The sequence below is a fragment of the Oncorhynchus keta genome, chromosome 1 (genome assembly GCF_023373465.1).
Source record: "Oncorhynchus keta strain PuntledgeMale-10-30-2019 chromosome 1, Oket_V2, whole genome shotgun sequence".
NCBI classification, from domain to species: Eukaryota; Metazoa; Chordata; class Actinopteri; order Salmoniformes; family Salmonidae; genus Oncorhynchus; species Oncorhynchus keta.
The window spans coordinates 51,623,946-51,647,091 of NC_068421.1; the positions used below are offsets into that span (position 1 = coordinate 51,623,946).

The following is a 23,146-nucleotide window of genomic DNA, read 5'->3' on the forward strand; positions in this document are numbered from 1 at the left end:
TTAAGTTATTGTAAAATTATATTAACAGCACTCTTTCCCCCAATTTGAAAAATAATATATATACCAGCAACAGGTGTATAATGCTTAATATTCACAGGAAATGAAATAAACGTTCACATTTACAAGACTGCCGCTAAGTTTATGATACTAGAATTGGTTTACAAAGCTTTAACTAATCTTGAAATAACTGGGCCAATACACGTAAGTCAAATTTGTATCAAAATATTTAAAAAAATAACCAAACAAATACATTGAGAGAAAAAAAAGAAAGAAAAAAACGACCAATCTGTATCTCAGGTAACAATGGGTTTTAACTTTCATCATCATCGTGATGGAACAGTAGGAAAACAGACTGCTACAACGATGGCGAGAAAAAAGGGCACAGAGTGTTAAGCACAGGCAGGGAAGAGGTTAAACACACCACATGTGGACTGGAGCAGCACTAGGTAGTATGTTGTACAAAGATCTTAGTCATGCACCCCCCCATTGCATCCACACCCATGGTTTAGCCCAAGTTAGCTTTCCCCTTGACAGAACAAGAACAGCAGTCCGACTGTTTAAATAAAAAGCAACATAAAACCAGTGCAGAATAAGATCGCTCTCCTCGACAAAAACAGAACCCACAAAACACATTCCCTATCGACGCATCGCATCCGATCCGACATTTTAAAAACCCTCGCTGAGCACTTCGAAACTGTTACAGGCCCTATTCTCACTAAGGCCCAATACGATCGCACCACTTCCCTTTGAAAATGTGGCTAAATAGTTGGGGGCTAGTACATCGGGACAAAGTCATTCAAAGGAGTGGTCACAGAGTTACAGGCAGATTCAGACGCCATGTTTTCAGACTAGTCTTGTGACATACTACATGTGGCTGAGCGCGGGATCTGAAAAATGAAAACAAAAAGATACATTTCTCCTAGTTCACAATGCACACTTCAGTGTTTTAGGTGGCAAAAGCCGAAACGGGTTCTGCACTACTTGCACTACAAAGCAATAATTAAAGCACGTGTCATGTATGCAGTAGTTTCCGTCGCTGGTTTCGTCACACTTGGGGTGGTGATTATAGAACAACTGTCCTTCATTTGGAACGTGGACGAGCAGAAGTCACCAGCCATTTTGAAAATGTGTATATCAGCATTCTGGAATTGTGTGGAACCAAAATGGCACTCTGTCCCTGGTTCTGTGCTGACGTGTTTTGGCCATGTCCTGTTATGAGCTCAGATCCTCAGTGATGGCAGATGGAGGGGGATGTCACACACTCATCGTCATGGTAGGGGAGTACTGCTGAGGGGTACAGACGGGAAAAGGGTTAGAAATCAGGAAAGCCTATTAGAATGGCCTGACACAAACAAAGCCAAAACTGTTACTTGGCAACCGCCCAGTGCCCCCACACTACACCGCCACTCTAGAGTCAATGATGGGGTCACTGTGGCTTTGCCTGACTGTCAAGGTACCACCACTGGAGTCAATACTGCCCTCTAAGCCCTACAGTACACATAGGCTTTGTTACTGGCAACAGTGGCCTCAGCTTGGTCGTGTTCATTAGGCATCAAACGGAACAAAACTGGACAGGAAAAAGTGGTGGACATCTCATTTTAAAAACATTTTCTATTGCATGCCCTAATGAAAATAGTCCATAGAGCTGCATGGTAGGGTAGGGAGCTTACATTCTCACTCTGAAAGGAGTGCAGGAAGTTTCCTCCCAACTCGTCGCCATCCCTCGGGGTTCCAGGAGGGTTGCTAATGCCACTTAGATTGTTTGGGGAGTTCTACGATAGGGCAGGAAAGAGAGTAAGTAAATTGGGCCACTAGCAGTCGCCTCAGTGCCCGTCTGTCGTGCCATCATGTCCACTCTTGACATTGAAAGCAATGAAGTTGGCAAAGAGCATAAACAGATCTGGGACCAGGCTAAACAATAAGTAGTAGATGCAAACAAATGTATTGCTTACGTTTTATGAAGGAAGTCAAAATGATTTGTCATGTTTTGATAGGAATCTAGATATATGGCCATGTTATAATATTCACCTTGTTGAGTCCGTCCATGTCACCAGAGCCTAAGAAAGAGAGAGAACAATTCACAGTCCAAAATTAAAACCTTGAAGTGATAATGCAAAAGGTGCCCCGGATTATACGAAAGTCTGGCACCTCTGCTGAGTATACGTCTCCTTGCTTCACTATTACACCATATGACACCCTATTCACTATGTAGTGCACCCCTTTTCATCAGAACCCTTTGGGCCATGGTCAGCAGTGCACTACATAAGGAATAGGGTGCCATTTGGTACCGTACCATACGTTCAGATTGACTGAGTCTGCAAGTATTCCCAGCCAGTCATACACTAGTCAATACTGTTATTCCCTAAACCAAATCCCAAATTGAGACTTGCAGCTCCGGGGTTGTTGTGTTGTAACAGTGGCGGAGTAGAGTGTTACCTAGTGATCCATTCATGTGGTGTGGCTCCATGCCCGCCATGGCGCCTAGGGGCCCGTCAGAGCCGGGGCCCATAGGGAACTGCAGCATAGGAGACACAAGCACTGCCTTAGTACACATGTCAACAGGACAAGCACCACTATCACACGAGACTGGGACAGGGAGAAACAGTGTGCATCCCAAATGGCACCCTATTCCCTACATAATGCACTACTTCTTACCAGCCCCCCTCCCCAGGCTCTGGTCAAAAGTAGGTCACCATGTAGAGAATAGGGTGCCATTTGGGATGCAGCACAGTTTCATTATGGAGGACGAGAAAACTCGGAAAGATATGACTGGAAGAAACATCTGGCGATGAAGCAACAGGAAACAACGTGACTGCAACAGATGTGAGGAGAGGGCTGGGGCGAGAAGGAGACTCACATTTGATCGGTTGCCAGGTCCAGTGTTGATCATAGTGTAGAGATTGTCCCCAGAGTTGTTAGAGTCTGAAAAGTGGTTCATACACAAATCACTCCAGATTATGATGATGATGATGATCAATAGACGAGTGTAGTGAAGTAAGTGAAGTAAATGAGAACAGCCAAAGATGGCAAACAGTCATTGAATACTAAGGTTATTTGCCAAGACATTTTGACATGCATTCCTGTTCCTCTGTGAAGATTTGGTGTACCTACCAGCAGGGCTGGGCATAACAGGGGTTCCAGGGGGTCCCCCTCCACCAGAACCTCCCTTTAGAGTGGCAGGAGAACACAAAACTATTACAATTCAACAGGAAACCACAACACCGGCAATGCAGCTATATCAGGTCAGATTCTACCTGCACCAATACAATCAATTAAGAGTGTTGAAAGACAATACTACAATAGTGGCTTCAAATGGGTGAAATATAAACACTGCCGTAATGGCCAGTGTGTGTGTTTGTGTGTGAGAGCTCATCGGAGAGTGTGCTTACCCCGTACGCTCCAGGAGAAGGTGATGAGTAAGGCATCTGAATCAATCACAACAGAAACATTACTGCCCAGGAACAGGGATTTATGTACTCGCCTCTCAAAACATCACCATTCATCGTTTTAGCATCATCCTATCATCGTCAGTATCGACGGGGTGTGTCCCAAGTGTCCTTATTCTCCACGTAGTGCACTACTTTTGAACAGAGTCAAAAGGGCCCCTGGGCGAAAGTAGTACGCCAGAAAGGGAATATGGTGTAATTTAGGACGTAGCCTGGGATACATAATACTACAATTACATCCAGAACTTGGTAATGCATTGGGCCTCCAGAGCTCTTACTGAGAGAGGACGGACACAGACCGGTGCAATCTGAGCCGATAACATCATGGTGTGTGTGTGTGTGTCTAAAGTGGAAATTGGACTCACAGAGTTGCCATTGTTTGGATTGGGCCACGGCCGTCCAGCACCTGGGCCCCTGCAATACAGCGAGAGAAACCAGTTAGATATCAACACACACTGGTGATGTATAATGTATTAAGATGGAGAGGAGGCTCACATGTTCACTCCTGGCATCCCGGGGCCCATAGAGTTGTGTGGAGGCCGCATCCCACCACCAAAGTTCTGCAATGACAACCAAGAGTTAGACTACCAAAAGACATGGTTCATGGGGAGGGTGTCTGTAATCAACAACTTGGAATCCAAGGAGACCGACTGGAAGGGTGATGTTGCACAGGCAGTTTGAAAAACGAATGGGCTAGTCTGAAAAACTACAAGCAAACTGTTGAGAAATACTAGCTGCTCGTAGATGGGTGTGTAACAGGGCAAGCCTGACAAAAATAATAGAATTGGGGCATATCAGTAGTGTGGTCTACCTGGGGTCCTGGCCCCATAGGGCCCATGCCTCGAGGGCCACTCATTCTCTGCATCGGTCCCAAGTTAGGATGGCCTTGTGGTCGTGTGTGGTCCATGTTTTGGAGCATGGGATGGGGGCCAGGGCCACCGCCAGGAGGCTACAAGGAAGAAGAGGGATGGGTGAACACTCGTCAAATAAAACAACGACAAGACATGCTATCAAACCTTACAGAAGTAAGGCTCTTTTGTTAAACTGATGGTAGTAATGTAGTGGTGGTGGAGAATTATGGGTACAGTAGTTTGTTTACCTGGTTGCCCATCCTGATAGGGGGACCTCGCGGGCCTCCAGCGACACGTAGGTTCATGAAAGACTAAACCGCAATACATTTATCAGCATTTCCTTCACAACAACAATTACACTGAACAGCCATGCATTTCTCCCCCTCACTGATTTTCCAGACAGAGGAATATGTTTCACTTTTAATAGAACATAATAGCCTCGTTTTTACCCTATGCAAATACGCAACACAAGAACTAGCTACACAAAATGGCGATCCTGCGTAGCTGTATCGTGTTACAAATAGGCTATGAGAGTAACGCAGAACGGGCCTTTTTACGTAGCTAATTGCATAGGTTATAAATTAGGCTTAACGGTATAGTTCCCGATAACATATTTTAAAACAAGTGTGATTATGCACTGCCGCCAAAAGCATCAAGCCAAAGGACATAGAGGGTACAGACATACATCAAGTGGGCATGGGTGGGGTGAAATGACCGTACTCTTCCCAATATGAAAGCATATAAAGAAACAGGAGTGCCAACAGAGAGCCGGTGTCCCAAATTACACCCCATTTCCTAGATAGTGCACTACGTTTGACCTGGGCCCTGGTCAAATGTAGTGTACTATAATCATTTGGGACATCCGGAGAGAGCAGCGGTACCTGGCTGTGGGGTCCCATCATAGTGTTAGGGGGAGGAGGCTGGGGGTGAGGAGAGCCTTGGGGACCAGGTGGACCCTGTGGCGTCACAGAGAAAAAGTGACAGAGGGAGGGAGAAAGAAGCAGAGAAAGGAGGGTTACTGAGCGGAGGAGAGTGCAACAGGGTGGTGGGCAAATGCTAAAAGCTGTGCTTAGGAAAGAGGGTTGGGTGTATCCGTTGATCATTCTCTCCTTCCAGGCACAGTAAGAGAGTGTGAAAAAAGAGACGGTGCAAGTGAGAGAGGTAGAGAGGATGTGTGCTAGCCAGAACAGCAGTCAGCTTGTGATCACTGCCAATTACCACCGAATCAATTAAGCCCTGCTTTACAGCAGCTGCCCCAAACACTGTCACTATGGAGCTAATGACAGGGTTGTCTAATTAACACCACTTGCATATTCGAATGACTGACAAAGAGAGAGCTGTCCGTGTGTGTGTGCCTGCAGCGTTTCCTCTAGGGTGTTTTTCAGCAGCGGGGGTTTACAGAACGACTGAGGTCACTCCTGGTGACTTTAAAAAGACATTCTATTCCTAAATGCATGGACCTGTTGACACCATCTGAATAGAACCGATGCGCGCCACTGCGCTGCAGGGAGCTGAGGAGCAAGCGGTGGCTGTGCGCTCGTGGCTCTCATTCGTGCCACTGCTCGCTCGGTTTGCTACAAACATAAGCACCATTTCTACTTGCCCAGAGTCAGATGAACTCATGGATACCATTTTTATGTCTCTGCATACCGTTTGAAGGATGTTTCTAATTGGCGCTAGCGCAATAGCTAATTAGCATTAGCACAATGACTGGAAGTATACAGGAACAGCTAGCATGCTAGCAAAAGTATTCATTTGAAACTATTCACACCTCTTGTCTTTTTCCACATTGTGTTGTGTTAGACTGAATTGAAAATGGATACAATTGAGATTTTTTTGGTCACTGGGGTACACACAACACAATGTCAAAGTGGAATTGTGTCCAAATTTTTACCAATTAATAATGAAAAACCTGAAATGTCTTCAGTCAATAATTATTCAACCCCTTTGTTATGGCAAGCCTAAATAAGTTCAGGAGTAAAAAAAAATGTGCTTAACAAGTCACATAAGTTTGTGATGACCCTCCCACTGTCTTCCGAATTCTCTCTCTTTGCTTTTGTTTTCCTTAATAGGACGTTGGTGGGCGGAGCCGGGAGGGTCGTCAGCGACATGGAACACACCTGGGCCTGGGAGGGTCCTGGGATAAACAGACCTCTTCCCCATTCATTCATTGTGGAGACTCTCCATAAAGAGACACTTATAGATTTTGGTTGTGGTCATTTTGTTTGTTTGCGTTGGCACCTTTCAGCATTTCTCATTATCACATTTATGCATGCAACCACTTACTTACACACACACACCATTGTTAATTGTATTTAGTTTACTTCAGTTGATAAATATTTTGTTTACGAACTTCAAGCCAATTTGTGACAAGTGGGGGCTCATCCGGGATCTTGTAGTTAGTGTTTGGGAGAAAACGTGGAGTTAATGTTGAACTCTAGGTGCTTTAACTTTTGTTACAGCTTTTCAGTTGTAGTGTTTGCTTTTGTTTGGTAAACTTGCCACAGAGGTGGATAGTTGGTTGTGTGCTGCGTTGGAGAAAGTATATTGGTTAGTTTCCAGGACCCTGCCGAGGCTGGAGACTCTTGCTCTACTCGCTGTTGGGATATCGGTCTGAGGTGAGTATAATCGGCTGTGTACCTCAGTGGGAGATTTGGGTAGGGTAGTGAAACTTGCTACCCGGAGCTATAGCCTTTTCCCCCTGTTAGGCTTAGCGATGTGTTTCACTTTGGAATACGTTGGGCATGGTTATTTTGTTTATTTTTGTGTTGCGTCTGGACGGCGCAGTTGTCTCGGGGGGCACATCCGTGGCTTGGGAATCTGCCAGCGTACTGAGGGTGGTTTATTTCCTTGCCAGCGGACTACAGTGCGTGATAACCCACCGCAAATCTGCACGAAGACTATGTTTGAGATATCGTAGATTTTGGGGAAACTCCATATCATTTCAATTCTGTGGTGTCCAGTGTGATTGTTACTTCTCTGGTTGTGGTCCGGTGTGCTCAGCAGAGGGGAAAAGCGAGATTTTCTTGTGACTATGGTTTCTTACGTAGACAAGTTAATTTGTTTTCCGTCAGAGGAACTGTCAGAATTATGTACTAAAGAACAGCTGTTGAAGATTGCTGAACACGACAAGGTTGAAATTAGTGAGAAGTGTCATTCTATTAGGTTAATATTGAAGATCTGATGGAGTGTTATTCTTGAAGTTACCACTGGGGCAGTCTCTGCTGAGGACTCGCCATCTCCCGGTAACATTACAATAGCCACGCCATCTGTTAGTCCTAGTGTTCTTTTTGAACAGCAGAAATAACTGCTTCTGTTACAGCTAGAGCATGATCGTGTAAAGTATGAAAAATAATGGGCATTTAAACAGGATTTGGAGCATGCTAAAATCAAGCTGCGACTGGAGCTGGTTAGGGAATATAAAGCTCTCAAGGGAGAGTTTGCTCTGGGAAGGTGACCCAGATTTACCTAGGAACTTAGTTGTTGCCTAAATTTAATGAGAAGGACCCTGAGACATTCTTTGTTGGAGCGTGTTGCTGACGCTAGGAGTTGCCCTGATTCTGACCGCACTTTGTTGCAGTGTGTGTTGACTGGTAAAGTGCAGGACGCATATTCAGCTCAGTTATGTTAGTTAAAATGGCTGTGTTACAGATTTACGAATTGGTTCCTGAGGTTTACCGCCAACGAATTAGAACTTTAAAAAGGGATACACAGACTCCTGTTGAGTTTGCGCGACTACTGTCTTCAGTTTAATCGCCGATGTTCCGCCTCTGCAGTTCTGACTTTCCAAGGGCTGTGTTATTCTATTATGCTAGAGCAATTTAAGGACACAATCCCTGATCGTATAGCCATGTACATTAACGAAATGTAAAGACTGTCGCTGAAGCTGCGGTTTTGGCGGACTAGTATGTTTTGACTCCCAAGTGTCTTTGCAGAGCCCCGTATTGAGTGAGTGGGGGCTTTCGGGGAGTTTTGGGCCTTGCTCAACGAGATACTCTGCTTCATGGGCAGTTTCATTCAACTAGGGTTGAGCCTGACTCCTGTGGTAAAGCTGACTTTGGTCAAGAGTCACTACTGTCAAGATTCAGGTCATTGGAAAAACTAATGTCTGGTTCTCGGGGCTAAGCCTACGGCATTAGCAGCGCCTGTCCCACATCAGTTCCCTCCTGACACATTGTCTCATGCCCAGGGGACTGGTGAAAGGTGAGGTTGTTGTGGGGGTGCATTCTTTGTGGCCTATTGAGGGTATCAACGTTATCCTTGGGAATAACTTGGCTGGTGAGCGTGTATGGCCTGTCTTGTTTCCATATCTAGTGGCTTCTGCTAAGCAGTCATTTGTAGGGATTCCTGATGAGTGCTCAGAGTTTCCCCAGAGGTGTTCCGTGTGTGCAGTGATGCGTTCTATGAGCCGTGGCGACTGGTCACTGTACCGGCTAACGAGAATGGCACAAAGAAATCCGTCACTGCTTTCCCTGTTATCACGTGATCTGTACCCCTCTCTGATCTAATCAAGGAGCAACAGGCTGACCCCACATTTGAAAGAGTTGTGACCAAATTGTGCCTGTGGAACAGTTGGGAGATGTCGCCCACAGCTATTTGGCTATTTTCTCCAAGAGGATGACCTGATGAGAAAGTGGGTGTGTCATGGTAGTTTTTCTGGGGGAGGCGATTAGTCAGGTTGTTGTACCAGTTAAGCTTCGTTAGTTGGTGTTGAAACTTCCCACAACGACATTGCTGGACATATGGGTGAGGAAAACCTACAATTGCATATTAAGACATTTCTTTTGGCCTAGGTTAAAGAAGGATGTTTCTGAGTTCATCAAAACTTGTCACAACTGTCAATTAACTGGTAAACCTAGTCAAATTAAGCTGTTACCACTGTTTCCTATACCTGTACTCAGCCAACCTTTTGAGTATCTGATTATTGACTGTTGGGCCTCTGCCTTGTTCTAAAAATGTATTAAGTCATTTCACCCCCTCCACACTATGACAAAGCAAAAACCTTTTTAATTGCCACATTTAATTTAATACACACACACACACACACACACACAGAGAGAGAGAAATTACATTTTACAGTTGAGGTCAAGTTTATACACCAGCCAAATACATTTAAACAGAGCTTTTCACAATTCCTGATATTTAATCCAAGTAAAACTTCCTTGTCTTCGGTCAGTTAGGATCAGCACTTTATTTTAATGTGAAATGTCAAAATATAATATATATAATATAATATAATAATATAATATAATAATAATAATAATATATAAATAATATATGCCATTTAGCAGACGCTTTTATCCAAAGCGACTTACAGTCATGTGTGCATACATTCTACGTATGGGTAGAGGGATAGTAGAGGGATTTATTTCAGCTTTTATTTCATCACATTCCCAGTGGGTTAGATGTTTACATGCACTCAATTAGTATTTGGTAGCAATGCCTTTAAATGGTTTAACTTGGGTCAAATGTATCAGGTAGCCTTCCACAAGCTTCCCATGTTAAGTTGGGTGGATTTTGGCCCATTCCTCCTGACAGAGCTGGTGTAACTGAGTCAGGTTTGTAGGCCTCCTTGCTCGCACACACTTTTTCAGTTCTGCCCACAAGAGTTTCTATGGGATTGAGGTCAGGACTTTGTGATTGCCACTCCAAAACCTTGACTTGTCATCCTTAAGCCATCTTGCCACAACTTTGGAAGTATGCTTGGGGTCATTGTCCATTTGAAAGACCCATTTGCAACAGAGCTTTAACTTCCTGACTGATGTCTTGATGTTTCTTCCATATATCCAAAAATGTTCCTTTAATCTATTTTGTGAAGTGCAATAATCACATGGAGATGTTCTTTGTCACCATTTGCAGTTAAACCATAGTCTGGCTTTATGGCAGTTTTGGAGCAGTGGCTTCTTCCTTGCTGAACGGCCTTTAAAAAAAAAGGTTGTGGATATAGATACTTTTGTACTTGTGTCCTCCAGCATCTTCACAAGGTCCTTTGCTGCTGTTCTGGGATTGATTTGAATGTACTTTGGTGCGGCTGCGTGGTCCCATGGTGTTTATACTTGTCTACTATTGTTTGTACAGATGAACATGGTACCTTCAAGCATTTGGAAGTTGCTCCCAAGTATGAACCAGACTTTGTCTACAATATTGAAGTCTTGGCTGATTTATTTGATTTTCCCATTATGTCAAGCAAAGAGGCACTGAGCTGGAAGGTAGGCATTGAAATACATCCACAGGTACACCTCCAATTGATTCAATGTCAATTAGCATATCAGAAGCTTCTAAACCATGACATTTTCTGGAATTTCCCAAGCTGTTTAAAAAGGCACAGTCAACAGTATATGTAAACTTCTGACCCACTGGAATTGTGATATTTAAATAGTCTGTAAACAACTGTTGGAAAAAATTACTTGTCATGCACGTACTTCATGTCCTACCAGACTTACCAAAACTATAGTTTGTTAACACATTTCGAGAGTGTTTGAAAAACGAGTTAATGACTCCAACCGAAGTATGTAAACTAACTGTACATAAGTATTCAGACCCTTTACTCAGTACTTTGTTGAAGCTCCTTTGGCAGTGATAACAGCCTTGTCTTCTTGGGTATGATGCCACAACCTTGGCACACCTGTATTTGGAGTTTCTCCCATTGTTCTCTGTAGATCCTCAATCTGTCAGGTTGGATGGGGAGCATTGCTACACGGCTATTCAGTTCTCTCTGGTTCAGATCCGGGCTACAGCTGGGCTAGTCAAGGACATTGAGACTTGAGTCCTGAAACCACTTCTGCATTGCCTTGGCTGTGTGCTTAGGGTTGTTGTCCAGTTGGAAGGAACCTTGGACCCAGTCTGAGGTCCTGAGCAGGTTTTCATCAAGGATGCCTCTGTACTTTAAGCCATTCATCTTCACCTTGATCCTGACTAGTCTCACAGTCCCTGAAAAACATCCCCACAGCATGATGCTAACACCACGCTTCACTATAAGGATGGTGCCAGGTGTCTTCGAGATTGAACTCTTTGGCCTGAATGCCAAGCGTTACATCTTGTTTCTCATGGTCAAACTCCTTTAGGTGCCTTTTGGCAAACTCAAAGCGGGCTGTCATGTGCCTTTTATTGAAGTGGCTTCTGTCTGGCCAATCTACCATAGAGGCCTGATTGGTGGAGCACTGCATAGATGGTTGGCCTTCTGGAAGGTTCTCCCATCTCCACAGAGGAGCTTTGGCAATTTGTTAGTGCCCTTCAGGTTCTTGGTCACCTCCTTGACCAAGGCCCTTCTCCCTGATTGCGCATTTGACCAGCTCTCGTCTTGGTGGTACCAAACTCCTTCCATTTAAGAATGGAGGCCACTGTTGGGGACCTTCAATGCTGTAGAAATGTGTTGGTACCCTTCCCCAGATCTGTGCCTCGACAGTCTCTGAGCTCTACAGACAATTCCTTTGACCTCATGGCTTGGTTTTGTTCTGACATCCATTGTCAACTGTGGGACCAATCAATTTAATGTACCACAGGTAGACTCCAATCAACTTGTAGAAACAAAGATGATCAATGGAAACAGGATGGACTGGAGCTCAATTTCGAGTCTCATATCAAAGGGTCTGAGAATACTTATGTAAATAAGGCACCGGTTTACGTTCATTTAAAAAAAATATACAAACCTTTTTGTTTTGTCATTACGGAGTACTGTGTGTAGATTAAAATGAATTAAATAAATGTCTTCAGAATAAGGCTGTAACGTAAATGTAGGAGAAGGGAGGGGGTCTGAATACATTCCGAATGCACAGTATATATTCTAGGAGTGGCGGCAATGCTTTAGAAATGCGTGTGTGCTTTGGCTCTCAACCACACCATGCTACATAGAATTGGTTCTCAATAAACATCTGACTAAATTCCTATACAGAACATACCTGCCAGTATATACTGAAAGGCCCAATGCAGCCCTTTCTCATTATCATAATGTTCACAATATTACTTCAACCTCACTGTGGAAATAATATATAGAAGACAAAGGAAAATCACATTTTACTACACTGGGCCTTTAAAGAAACAGAAGTGGATGCTTAGACTTATACTACAGCGCTACAGAATAATACTGCATGAAATGTTGAAGTCAAATCCTCCACGGCTGCCAAGAGTTCATTCTCATGAGATATTGATCAACGGAAAGTGGTGCAGCACCTTTAAAATTTCTCGATTAAGGGCCAGGCCCAACCACGCCTCCACGTTTCACTACAGTACACTGGAGTGGGCAGTCAGACAACAGCACTACACACGGGACACGTCCCAAATGGCACCCTATAAAGTAAGTGCACTACTTTTCACCAGGGCCCATAGGGCTTGGTCAAAAGTAGAGCACTTTGTAGGGTGCCACTTGGGATGAAGACAGGCGCAGAGACGAGACGCAGCCTTCGGACCACAGCAGAGTAGAAGTACTGCGTCATTGACACACGCAGAGCTTTAACACATCCTGATAAGACCAGCCAAGTTCACAGGTACGAATGTGGAATGCACATCAGCAGGGCGGTAGAACAGGTGAGAAACAGAGCAGATGCCAGTGTGAGGAGCAGTTGCGCAATAGTGATCCATGCATTCATGCACATACAGGCTAAATTCTTCACTTGAGAATCACACATACAGTAAATCAACCCTATATTGACGACAAAGGAGTTGAAGTCAGTTTTTCATGCTGGCGGATACCAAGTTAAGATTCAGCCCATAGAGCAGTGGTCTACAACCTGTGAGACATGGGGGGGAATGTGTGGACCACAAGCTAACATGATAAAGATATGTTGGTCCTCAAAGGAAAGGGTTGGGAGAGTATTTATATATATATATATATATATATATCAAAAAAATAAAGGGAACACTTAATTAAACACAATGTAACTTCAAGTCAATCACACTTCTGTGAAATTAAACTGTCCACTTACGAAGCAAGACTGATTGACCATAAATGTCACATGCTGTTGTGCAAATGGAATAGACAACAGGTGGAAATTATAGGCAATTAGCAAGACACCCCCAATTAAGGAGTGGTTCTGCAGGTGGTGACCACAGACCACCTCTCAGTTCCTATGCTTCCTGGCTGATGTTTTGGTCACTTGAATGCTGGCAGTGCTTTCACTCTAGTGGTAGCATGAGACGGAGTCTACAACCCACACAAGTGGCTCAGGCAGTGCAGCTCATCCAGGATGGCACATCAATGCAAGCTGTGGCAAGAAGGTTTGCTGTGTCTGTCAGCGTAGTGTCCAGAGCATGGAGGCGCTACCAGAGGACAGGCCAGTACATCAGGAGACGTGGAGGAGGCCGTAGGAGGGCAACAACCCAGCAGCAGGACCGCTACCTCCGCCTTTGTGCAAGGAGGAGCACTGCAAAATGACCTCCAGCAGGCCACAAATGTGCATGTGTCTGCTCAAACGGTCAGAAACAGACTCCATGAGGGTGGTATGAGAGCCCGACGTCCACAGGTGAGGGTTGTGCTTACAGCGTGCAGGACGTTTGGCATTTGCCAGAGAACACCAAGATTAGCAAATTCACCACTGGCGCCCTGTGCTCTTCACAGATTAAAGCAGGTTCACACTGAGCACGTGACAGTCTGGAGACAACGTGGAGAACATTCTGCTGCCTGCAACATCCTCCAGCATGACCGGTTTGGCGGTGGGTCAGTCATGGTGTGGGGTGGCCATTAGGTACCGAGATGAGATCCTCAGACCCCTTGTGAGACCATATGCTGGTGCGGTTGGCCCTGGGTTCCTCCTAATGCAAGACAATGCTAGACCTCATGTGGCTGGAGTGTGTCAGCAGTTCCTGCAAGAGGAAGGCATTGATGCTATGGACTGGCCCGCCCGTTCCCCAGACCTGAATCCAATTGAGCACATCTTACTGTCCAGGAGTTGGCGGATGCTTTAGTCCAGGTCTGGGAGGAGATCCCTCAGGAGACCATCCGCCACCTCATCAGGAGCATGCCCAGGCGTTGTAGGGAGGTCATACAGGCACGTGGAGGCCACACACTACTGAGCCTCATTTTGACTTGTTTTAAGGACATTACATCAGTTGGATCAGCCTGTAGTGTAGTTTTCCACTTTAATTTTGAGTGTGACTCCAAACCCAGACCTCCATCAGTTGATAAATTTGATTTCCATTGATCATTTGTGTGATTTTGTTGTCAGCACATTCAACTATGTAAAAAAAAAAAAAAGTATTTAATAAGAATATTTCATTCATTCAGATCTAGGATGTGTTATTTTAGTGTTACCTTTATTTTTTTGGAGCAGTGATACACACACACACACACACACACAGTGTGGAGAACAAGTATTTGATAACATGCTAAATCAGCAGTGTTTCCTACTTACAAAGCATGTAGATGTCTGTCATTTTTATCATAGGTACACTTCAACTGTGAGAGACAGAATCTAATACAAAAATCCAGAAAATCACATGATTTTTAAGTAATTCATTTGCATTTTATTGCATGACATAAGTATTTGATCACCTACCGACCAGTAAGAATTCCAGCTCTCACAGACCTGTTAGTTTTTCTTTGAAATCAAATAAAATTTATTTATATTGCCCTTCGTACATCAGCTGATATCTCAAAGTGCTGTACAGAAACCCAGCCTAAAACGGCAAGCAATGCAGGTGTAGAAGCACGGTGGCTAGGAAAAACTCCCTAGAAAGGCCAAAAAAAGCCCTCATGTTCTCCACTCATTACCTGTATTAACTGCACCTGTTTGAACTCGTTACCTGTATAAAAGACACCTGTCCACACACTCAAACCTCTGCACAATGGCCAAGACCAGAGAGCTGTGTAAGGACATCAGGGATAAAATTGTAGACCTCCAGAAGGCTGGGCTGGGCTACAGGACAATAGGCAAGCAGCTTGGTGAGAAGGCAACAAATGTTGGCGCAATTATTAGAAAATGGAAGAAGTTCAAGATGACGGTCAATCCCCCTCGGTCTGGGGCTCTGTGCAAGATCTCACCTCGTGGGGCATCAATGATCATGAGGAAGGTGAAGGATCAGCCCAGAACTACACGGCAGGACCTGGTCAATGACCTGAAGAGAGCTGGGACCAGTCTCAAAGAAAACCATTAGTGACACACTACGCCGTCATGGATTAAAATCCTGCAGCGCACGCAAGGTCCCCCTGCTCAAGCCAGCGCATGTCCAGGCCCGTCTGAAGTTTGCCAATGACCATGTGGATGATCCAGAGGAGGAATGGGAGAAGGTCATGTGGTCTGATGAGACAAAAATAGAGCTTTTTGGTCTAAACTCCACTCACCGGTTTTGGAGGAAGGATGAGTACAACCCCAAGAACACCATCCCAACTGTGAAGCATGGTGGTGGATACATCATTCTTTGGGGATGTTTTTCTGCAAAGGAGACAGGACGACTGGACCATATTGAGGGGAGGATGGGATGTGGCCATGTATCGCGAGATCTTGGCCAACAACCTCCTCTCAATAAGAGCATTGAAGATGGGTCGTGGCTGGGTCTTCCAGCATGACAACGACCCGAAACACACAGCCAGGGCAAATAAGGAGTGGCTCCTTAAGAAGCATCTCAAGGTCCTGGAGTGGCCTCGCCAGTCTCCAGACCTGAACCCAATAGAAAATCTTTGGAGGGAGCTGAAAGTCCGTATTGCCCAGCGACAGCCCCGAAACCTGAAGGATCTTGAGAAGGTCTGTATGGAGGAGTGGGCCAAAATCCCCGCTGCAGTGTGTGCAAACCTGGTCAAGAACTACAGGAATGGTATGATCGCTGTACCAAATATTAAGTTCTGCTTTTCTGATGTATCAAATACTTGTCATGCAATAAAATGCAAATGAATTACTTAATCATACAATGTGATTTTCTGGATTTTTGTTTCAGATTCCGTCTCTCACAGTTGAAGTGTACCTATGACAACTTAGACCTCTACATGCTTTCTAAGTAGGAAACACTGATGATTTTGCAGGTTATCAAATACTTGTTCTCCCCACTGTATATACACACACAGCAAAAAAAAAAAAAAAAAAATCCAAACAACGTCACAGATCTTCATTGTAAAGGGTTTAAAACGCTTTCCCTGAACCGTAAACAATTACTGAACATGCACCTGTGGAATGGTCATTAAGACACTAACAGACAGTAGGCAATTGAGGTCACAGTTATGAAAACTTAGGACGCACACAAAAAAAAAGGCCTTTCTACAGACTCTGAAAAACACCAAAAGAAAGATGCCCAGGGTCCCTGATCATCTGTGTGAACGTGCCTTAGGCATGCTGCAAGGAAGCACGAGGACTGCAGATGTGGCCAGGGAAATCAATTACAACGTCCGTACTGTGAGATGCTTAAGAGAGCGCTACAGGGAGACAGAACGGACAGCTGATCGTCCTCGCAGTGGCAGACTACGTAACAGCTGCACAGGATCGGTACATCAGATCATCACACCTGCGCGACAGGTACAGGATGGCAACAACAACTGCCCGAGTTACACCAGGAACGAACAATCCCTCCAATGCTCAGACTGTCCGCAATAGGCTAAGAGAGGCTGGACTGAGAGCTTGTAGGCCTGTTGTCTGGTGAGGACCTGCCTTACATCACTGGCATCAACGTTGCCTATGGGCACAAACCCACCGTCGTTGGACCAGACAGGACTGGCAAAAAGTGCTCTTCACTGACGAGTCTCGGTTTTGTCTCACCAGGGGTGATGTTCGGATTCGCGTTTGAGCGTTACACAGAGGCCTGTATTCTGGAGTGGGATCGATTTGGCGGTGGAGGGTCCGTCATGGTCTGGGAAGGTGTGTCGCAGCATCATCGGACTGGGCTTGTTGTCATTGCAGGCAATCTCAACACTGTGTGTTACAGGGAAGACATCCTCCTCCCTCATGTTGTACCCTTCCTGCAGGCTCATCCCAACATAACCCTCCAGCATGACAATGCCACCAGCCATACTGCTCGTTTGTGTGTGATTTCCTGCAAGACAATAATGTCAGTGCTCTGCCATGGCCAGCGAGGAGCCCGGATCTCAATCCCATTGAGCACGTCTGGGACTTGTTGGATAGTAAGGTGAGGGCCAGGGCCATTCCCCCTAGAAATGTCCAGGAACTTGCAGGTACCTTGGTGGAAGAGTCAGATAACATCTCACAGCAAGAACTGGCATGTCTGGTGCAGTCAATGAGGAGGAGATGCACTGCAGTACTTAATGCAGCTGGTGGCCACACCAGATACTGTTACTTTAGACTTTGACCTCACCTTTGTTCAGGGACACATTATTCAATTTTTGTTAGTCACATGTCTGTGGAACTTGTTCAGTTTATGTATCAGGTTGTTGAATCTTATGTTCAGACATATTTATACATGTTATGTTTGCTGAAAATAAACACAGTTGACAGTGAGAGGACATTTCTTTTTTGCTGGGCACATACTGCATGTGGAAACCCCTTAAAATTAGTTGATTTGGCTATTTCAGCCACACCCTTTGCCGTCAGGTGTATAAAATTGTGCTCACAGCTATGCTATCACCATAGACCAACATTGGTGGTAGAATGGCCTTACTGAACAACTCAGTGACTTGCAACATGGCAGTGCCAAAGGATTCCACCTTTCCAACAAGTCAGTTATTCACATTTCTGCCCTGCTAGAGCTGCCCCGATCAACTGCAAGTGCTGTTGTGAAGTGGAGATGTATAGGAGCAACAACGGCTCAGCCACGAAGTGTTAGGCCACAAGCTCAGAGAACGGGATCGCCGAGTGCTGAAGCGCATAAAAATCATCTGTCTTCTTTAGCAACACTTACTACAGAGTTCCAAACAAGCAAAGTCTGCACAAGAACAGTTTGTCGGGAGCTTAATGAAAACGGGTTTCCATGGCCGAGCAGCCACATCATGCGCAACACCAAGCGTCGGCTGGAGTGGTGTAAAGCTTGCCGCAATCGGAGCAGTGGAAACGCATTCTCTGTAGTGCTGAATCACGTGTCACCATCTGGCAGTCCGACGGCTGAATCTGGGTTGGGCAAATGCCAGGAGAACGCCACCTGCCCCAAAGCATAGTGCCAACTGTAAGGTTTGGTGGAGGAGGAATAATGGTTTGGGGCTGTTTTTCATGGTTCGGGTTGGCCCCTCAGTTCCAGTGAAGGGAAATGTTAATGCTACAGCATACAGCATTCTAGAGGATTCTGTGCTTCCAAATTTGTGGCAACAGTTTGGGGAAGGCCCTTTCCTGTTTCAGCCAGCTAATCTTTATATTAATTTAGCCAACTTGAAATCCATTTGCTAGCTAACAATGTGGAACTGTTGAATTATTATAAAACACACCCTTCTGTCGTGGTGTAAAGTGCTTATGTAAAAGTCATTTTGACAACTTTTAAATCACTACATTTCTAAGAAATTGTACTTTTTACTTAATTTATCCAGCCACCCAAAAGTACTCCCTACATTTAGAATGCTTAGTATGACAGAACATTTTTCCATTCACACACACTTATCAAGATAACATCCCTGGTCGTTCCGACTGCCTCAGATCTGGCGGCTGAGTCACTAAAACACAAATGCTTAGATTGTAAATTGTCTGAATTTTGGAGTGTGCCCCTGGCTATCTGTAAAGAGAATTTAAAAAAACATTAAGCCATTTTGGTTTTCTTAATATAAGCAATTAGAAAATATTTAAACTTGATACTTAAGTTGATTTCAGATACTTTGACTTTTATGCAAGTAGTATTTTACTGGGTGACTCACTTTGAGTCATTTTCTATGAAGGTATTTTTACTTTTACTCAAGTAGTTTTTCCACCACTGCCCTTCGGTCAGTCTCCAACTGTTTGAACATAATGCTAGCCTGTCCACTTTTATGTCGAAATCAAGTAATGTATTTCTCAGAATGATAACAAGTAGCCAATTGACTATATACAGTGCATTCGGAAAGTATTCAGAGCCCTTGACTGTTTCCACAATTTGTTAGGTTAAAGTATTCAAAAAATGCATAACATTTCCCCCCCCCCCCTTATCCACACACACACAACTCCATAATGACAAAGCATAAACAGGTTGTTAGAAATGTTTATTGTTACTAAAATTGAAAACAAATCACATTTACATAAGTATTCAGACCTTTTACTCAGTATTTTGTTGAAATCACCTTAGGCAGCGATTACAGCCTCGAGTCTTCTTGGGTATGACGCTAATATGCTTGGCACATCTGTATTTGGAGAGTTTCTTCCATTCTTCTCCGCAGATCCTCTCAAGCTGTTAGGTTGGATTGGGAGCGTCGCTGCACAGCTATTTTCAGGTCTCTCCAGAGATGTTCGATCAGGTTCAAGTCCGGGCTCTGGCTGGGCCACTCAAAAATATCGACACTTGTCCCGATAGCCACTGCTGCATTGTCTTGGATGTGTACTTAGGATCATTGTCCTGTTGGTAGGTGAACCTTGGCCCTAGTATGAAGTTCTGAACGCTCTAGAGCAGGTTTTTAAATCAAGGATCTCTGTACTTTGCGACGGTCATCTTTACCTCGATCCTGACTAGCCTACCAGTCCCTGCCGTTGAAATACATCCCCACAGCATGATGCTGCCATACCCATGCTTCACCATAGGGATAGTGCCAGGTTCTCTGGAGCTTTGTCAGTGACCATCCGGTTCTTGGTCACCTCCCTGACCAAGCCTCTTCTCCCACGATTGCTCAGTTTGGCCAGCTCTAGGAAGAGTCTTGGTGGTTCCAAACTTATTCCATTTAAGAATGATGGAGGCTACTGTGTTCTTGGGGAACCTTCAATGCTGCAGACATTTGTTGGTACCCTTCACCACATCTGTGCCTCGACACAGTCCTGTCTCGGAGCTCTACAGCTAATTCCTTCGATCTCATGGCTTGGTTTTTGCTCTGACATGCACTGTCAACTGTAGGACCTTAATATAGACCGGTGTGTGCCTTTCCAAATCAATTGAATTTACCACAGGTGGACTCCAATCAAGTTGTAGAAACATCAAGGATGATCAATGGAAAGATGCACCAGAGCTCAAATTCGAGTCTCGTAGCAAAGGGTCTGAATACTTATGTAAACAAGGTATTTCTGCTTTTTATAAATTTGCATTCTAAAAAATAAAAAAAGCTTTTCACTGTCATTGTGGGTTGTGTGTATATTTTTTTATTTAATCCATTTTAGAAGGCTGTAACGTAACAAAATGTGGAAAAAGGGAAGGGGTCCAAATACATTCCGAAATCACGGTAATTGTGTTCCATGTGTAATGGCACATTTATAAAAACAGACTAGACAGCTAGTGTAAGTCTGTTTAAAATGCTGCTAGCAGTACATGGTACGATATTCTGGAAAATGCTCATCGAAAGTCAGTTTTAGTAGTCCACTCGCATTTTGAAGAGTTGAGACACAAAAAGGGTATCATTAGAAAAATTAACCTCGATTACAGTAAAATAATGTCTCACTGTGTTTCAGTGTCCATATGATCTATTCTGTTGGGGACCAAACCGCAAATAGCAAGTTGAAACCATTTGTCAGAGAGTACAAAGTGATCTCTCATCTTCACTGTGAATTGCAGGGGTAGGAGCTTGGTGTGTGTGTGTGTGTGTGTGTGTGTGTGTGTGTGTGTGTGTGTGTGAAGGTGCACACAGCACAGAAGGAGCCGAGACTAAAAAGACAACGAGAACAATTGGACAAAAACGCTCAAATGGGGGAAAAAAATATATTTTTTAAAGACACTTGATGCACAAACTTAATTAGATATATCACCCAACCCTAGAACCACTGCCATAGAGTGTAGATGGAGGTGTGTGTGAGAGTAGGAGGAGACTGACCTGGAAGAATCCCGGGGGCATGGGTCCACCGGGCATCCCCTCTCCAGGGGGCATCCCCCCCATCACTGGACTGGGGGCTGCAGCCGCACTCTGTAAACATAAGACAATAAAGAGTTAGAGGTTAGAACTGAGATAAGGATATTTTGTCTGTGTAGGGTTGCAAAGGTAGGGTGTTTATGTAAACTTGAGGTTTACCAGTAAGATACCAGAATTTTGGTAACTTTCATGTTTTGGGAGGAATTCATCTGAGGAAATCTAGTGTCATTTTGGGTACTTCAGATTATCACAGGTGTCTAATTATCTCTGGCCCTTATCACATAAAATATGCAAAATAGAATTTCAAATAGAATGACAAATCTGTAAAACATTATCCTAAATATAAACCATCAACTTTGTAGTTACTATTGGTGTTTAATACAAGAGTTTCAGCATGAAATATCCTTTATTTTTTGAGACTGTAAAATAAACTGTCAAGGTCTTTGTTAATGTTTTTGCTCCAAACTGGTGGCAGTTTTGAAAAAGTCAATAGCTGGAAGTGTTGCAGAGTTAATTGAAAATAATGTCATCGTTTCTCAGATGCTTTTTTAAATTAATTAGGCAAATTCTCTTGACCCATATGATTTATCCACTGGACACAAATAAAACATTTTATTTCTTAAAAGCTATTCAAGTATAAATCACCTAATTTACTATAGATTGATGGTTACTTCGGTAAATTACCACTAGGTTTGCATATTGATCGTTCAAGTTTATCATTGACTGGTTGGCTCTATGAGCACTTTAAAAGTTTAGAAAACCGGTCAACGTATGCTATTACGCAAAATGTCAGGAGTCAAACCTTTAAATCAATTTGCATAGACTGACTAAGAAATCATGTTTATCATTCTAAGACTAGGCTTAATCTGTGTCCATGAAACTGGCCGTTATAAGTATCACACACACCACAGACAGAACAAGCCTCAAGTTTGACCGGGGTGGAATCTAACTGCACAGCCAAACGTGCTGATCCAGCAAGTATCCAGTAGATTTGATAGGAATCTGTGGGATTCATTTCAAAGTGCTTATACACAGCAAGGTCTCACTGCTAGGCCATTTCCTGTCCCAACCACAGCCATAATTCACTAATGTGCCATTTGCTTTGGTCGCATGCTTGTAATTTACTGTTTTTTTTTTTGTAGAAGCATTTCAGCAGAGGCTAATGCCTACATTGCACACTGGTATTAGCATCTGGAATCAAAGGCTAGTTATGACAGGTGGCTTGTGAGAGCATGGAGTAATCACAAGGAGGGTAACAGTATATAAAGTACCACCATCAAAAAACACATCTAGAGAAAATTAAGTCACACACACACACACACCTTACCATCTCACCTCCCTGCACTCTCTATAGTGCTCAACCTCCACAGACAACACTAGTGGATATAACAGAACACACTCGCAGTCCCTGGTATATCGACTGACTGCACCCCTTCCTAATTATATCTGAGCCGGGTCCTGCAGGTCCACTGTGAAATACCACAGTAGGGGGAGAAGTGAGGCCAGAAGGACCCATCCAGCCCAGTCGTACCTGGAACACACTGACAAAGTTAGCTACATTCAGGAGGCATCCTTCAACCCTAGGACACCTGGGGGGGGGTCACAAAGTAGGATCAATGACAACCAGCCAACTTGCTTGAATGTTCAGAAATAACTTCACATTTCTAAGAAGATATTGCTAAAAATGGGACTGTATTGATTTGACCCATATTCAAATGTAGATTTGATAAATGACCCAGAAACAATGTATTTGTTTATCTAAGTTAGCTGGCTAACATGATCCTGCTTTGTATGATGGGTCGTAAGCTATTCACTGGGAACCAAACGGAAGAAAATTGACTAAAAACGGAATGGAGAGACTAACCTAAAACAAAAAAGGTCATGGGTAATGCTGGGTATGGTTGCTAAATGTTTTGCAACAGCGCACCCTAATGAGAACAACCCTGCCTTGAGCCTACAGGAGGCAGACCTGCCAACCCTGTCCAACTTTTTAGAGTACCAGATACGCACGGCAAAGTGGAGATTCACCAAATGAA

General features: G+C 44.1%; 1 protein-coding gene across 4 annotated transcripts in view; it reads right to left on the reverse strand.

The window, feature by feature from the left end:
* The window catches only part of ssbp3b (single stranded DNA binding protein 3b), a 29,867-nt gene continuing 6,721 nt past the window's right edge, over window positions 1-23,146 (reverse strand). The window contains exons 5-17 of one of the 4 annotated variants that reach the window (XM_035775396.2): window positions 21,075-21,164; window positions 5,179-5,253; window positions 4,546-4,608; window positions 4,258-4,395; window positions 3,942-4,006; window positions 3,812-3,860; window positions 3,390-3,425; window positions 3,112-3,166; window positions 2,858-2,922; window positions 2,437-2,515; window positions 2,029-2,057; window positions 1,671-1,772; window positions 1-1,284 (exon numbers count right to left, since the gene is read on the reverse strand). In XM_035775396.2, coding sequence (XP_035631289.1) covers window positions 1,255-1,284; window positions 1,671-1,772; window positions 2,029-2,057; window positions 2,437-2,515; window positions 2,858-2,922; window positions 3,112-3,166; window positions 3,390-3,425; window positions 3,812-3,860; window positions 3,942-4,006; window positions 4,258-4,395; window positions 4,546-4,608; window positions 5,179-5,253; window positions 21,075-21,164 — 876 coding nt within the window. In that variant the 3' untranslated portion in view covers window positions 1-1,254. Of the gene's footprint in view, window positions 1,288-1,670; window positions 1,773-2,028; window positions 2,058-2,436; window positions 2,516-2,857; window positions 2,923-3,111; window positions 3,167-3,389; window positions 3,426-3,811; window positions 3,861-3,941; window positions 4,007-4,257; window positions 4,396-4,545; window positions 4,609-5,178; window positions 5,254-21,074; window positions 21,165-23,146 lie in introns of all 4 variants that reach the window. The other 3 variants (XM_035775389.2, XM_035775414.2, XM_035775404.2) reach the window with 3 other exon arrangements.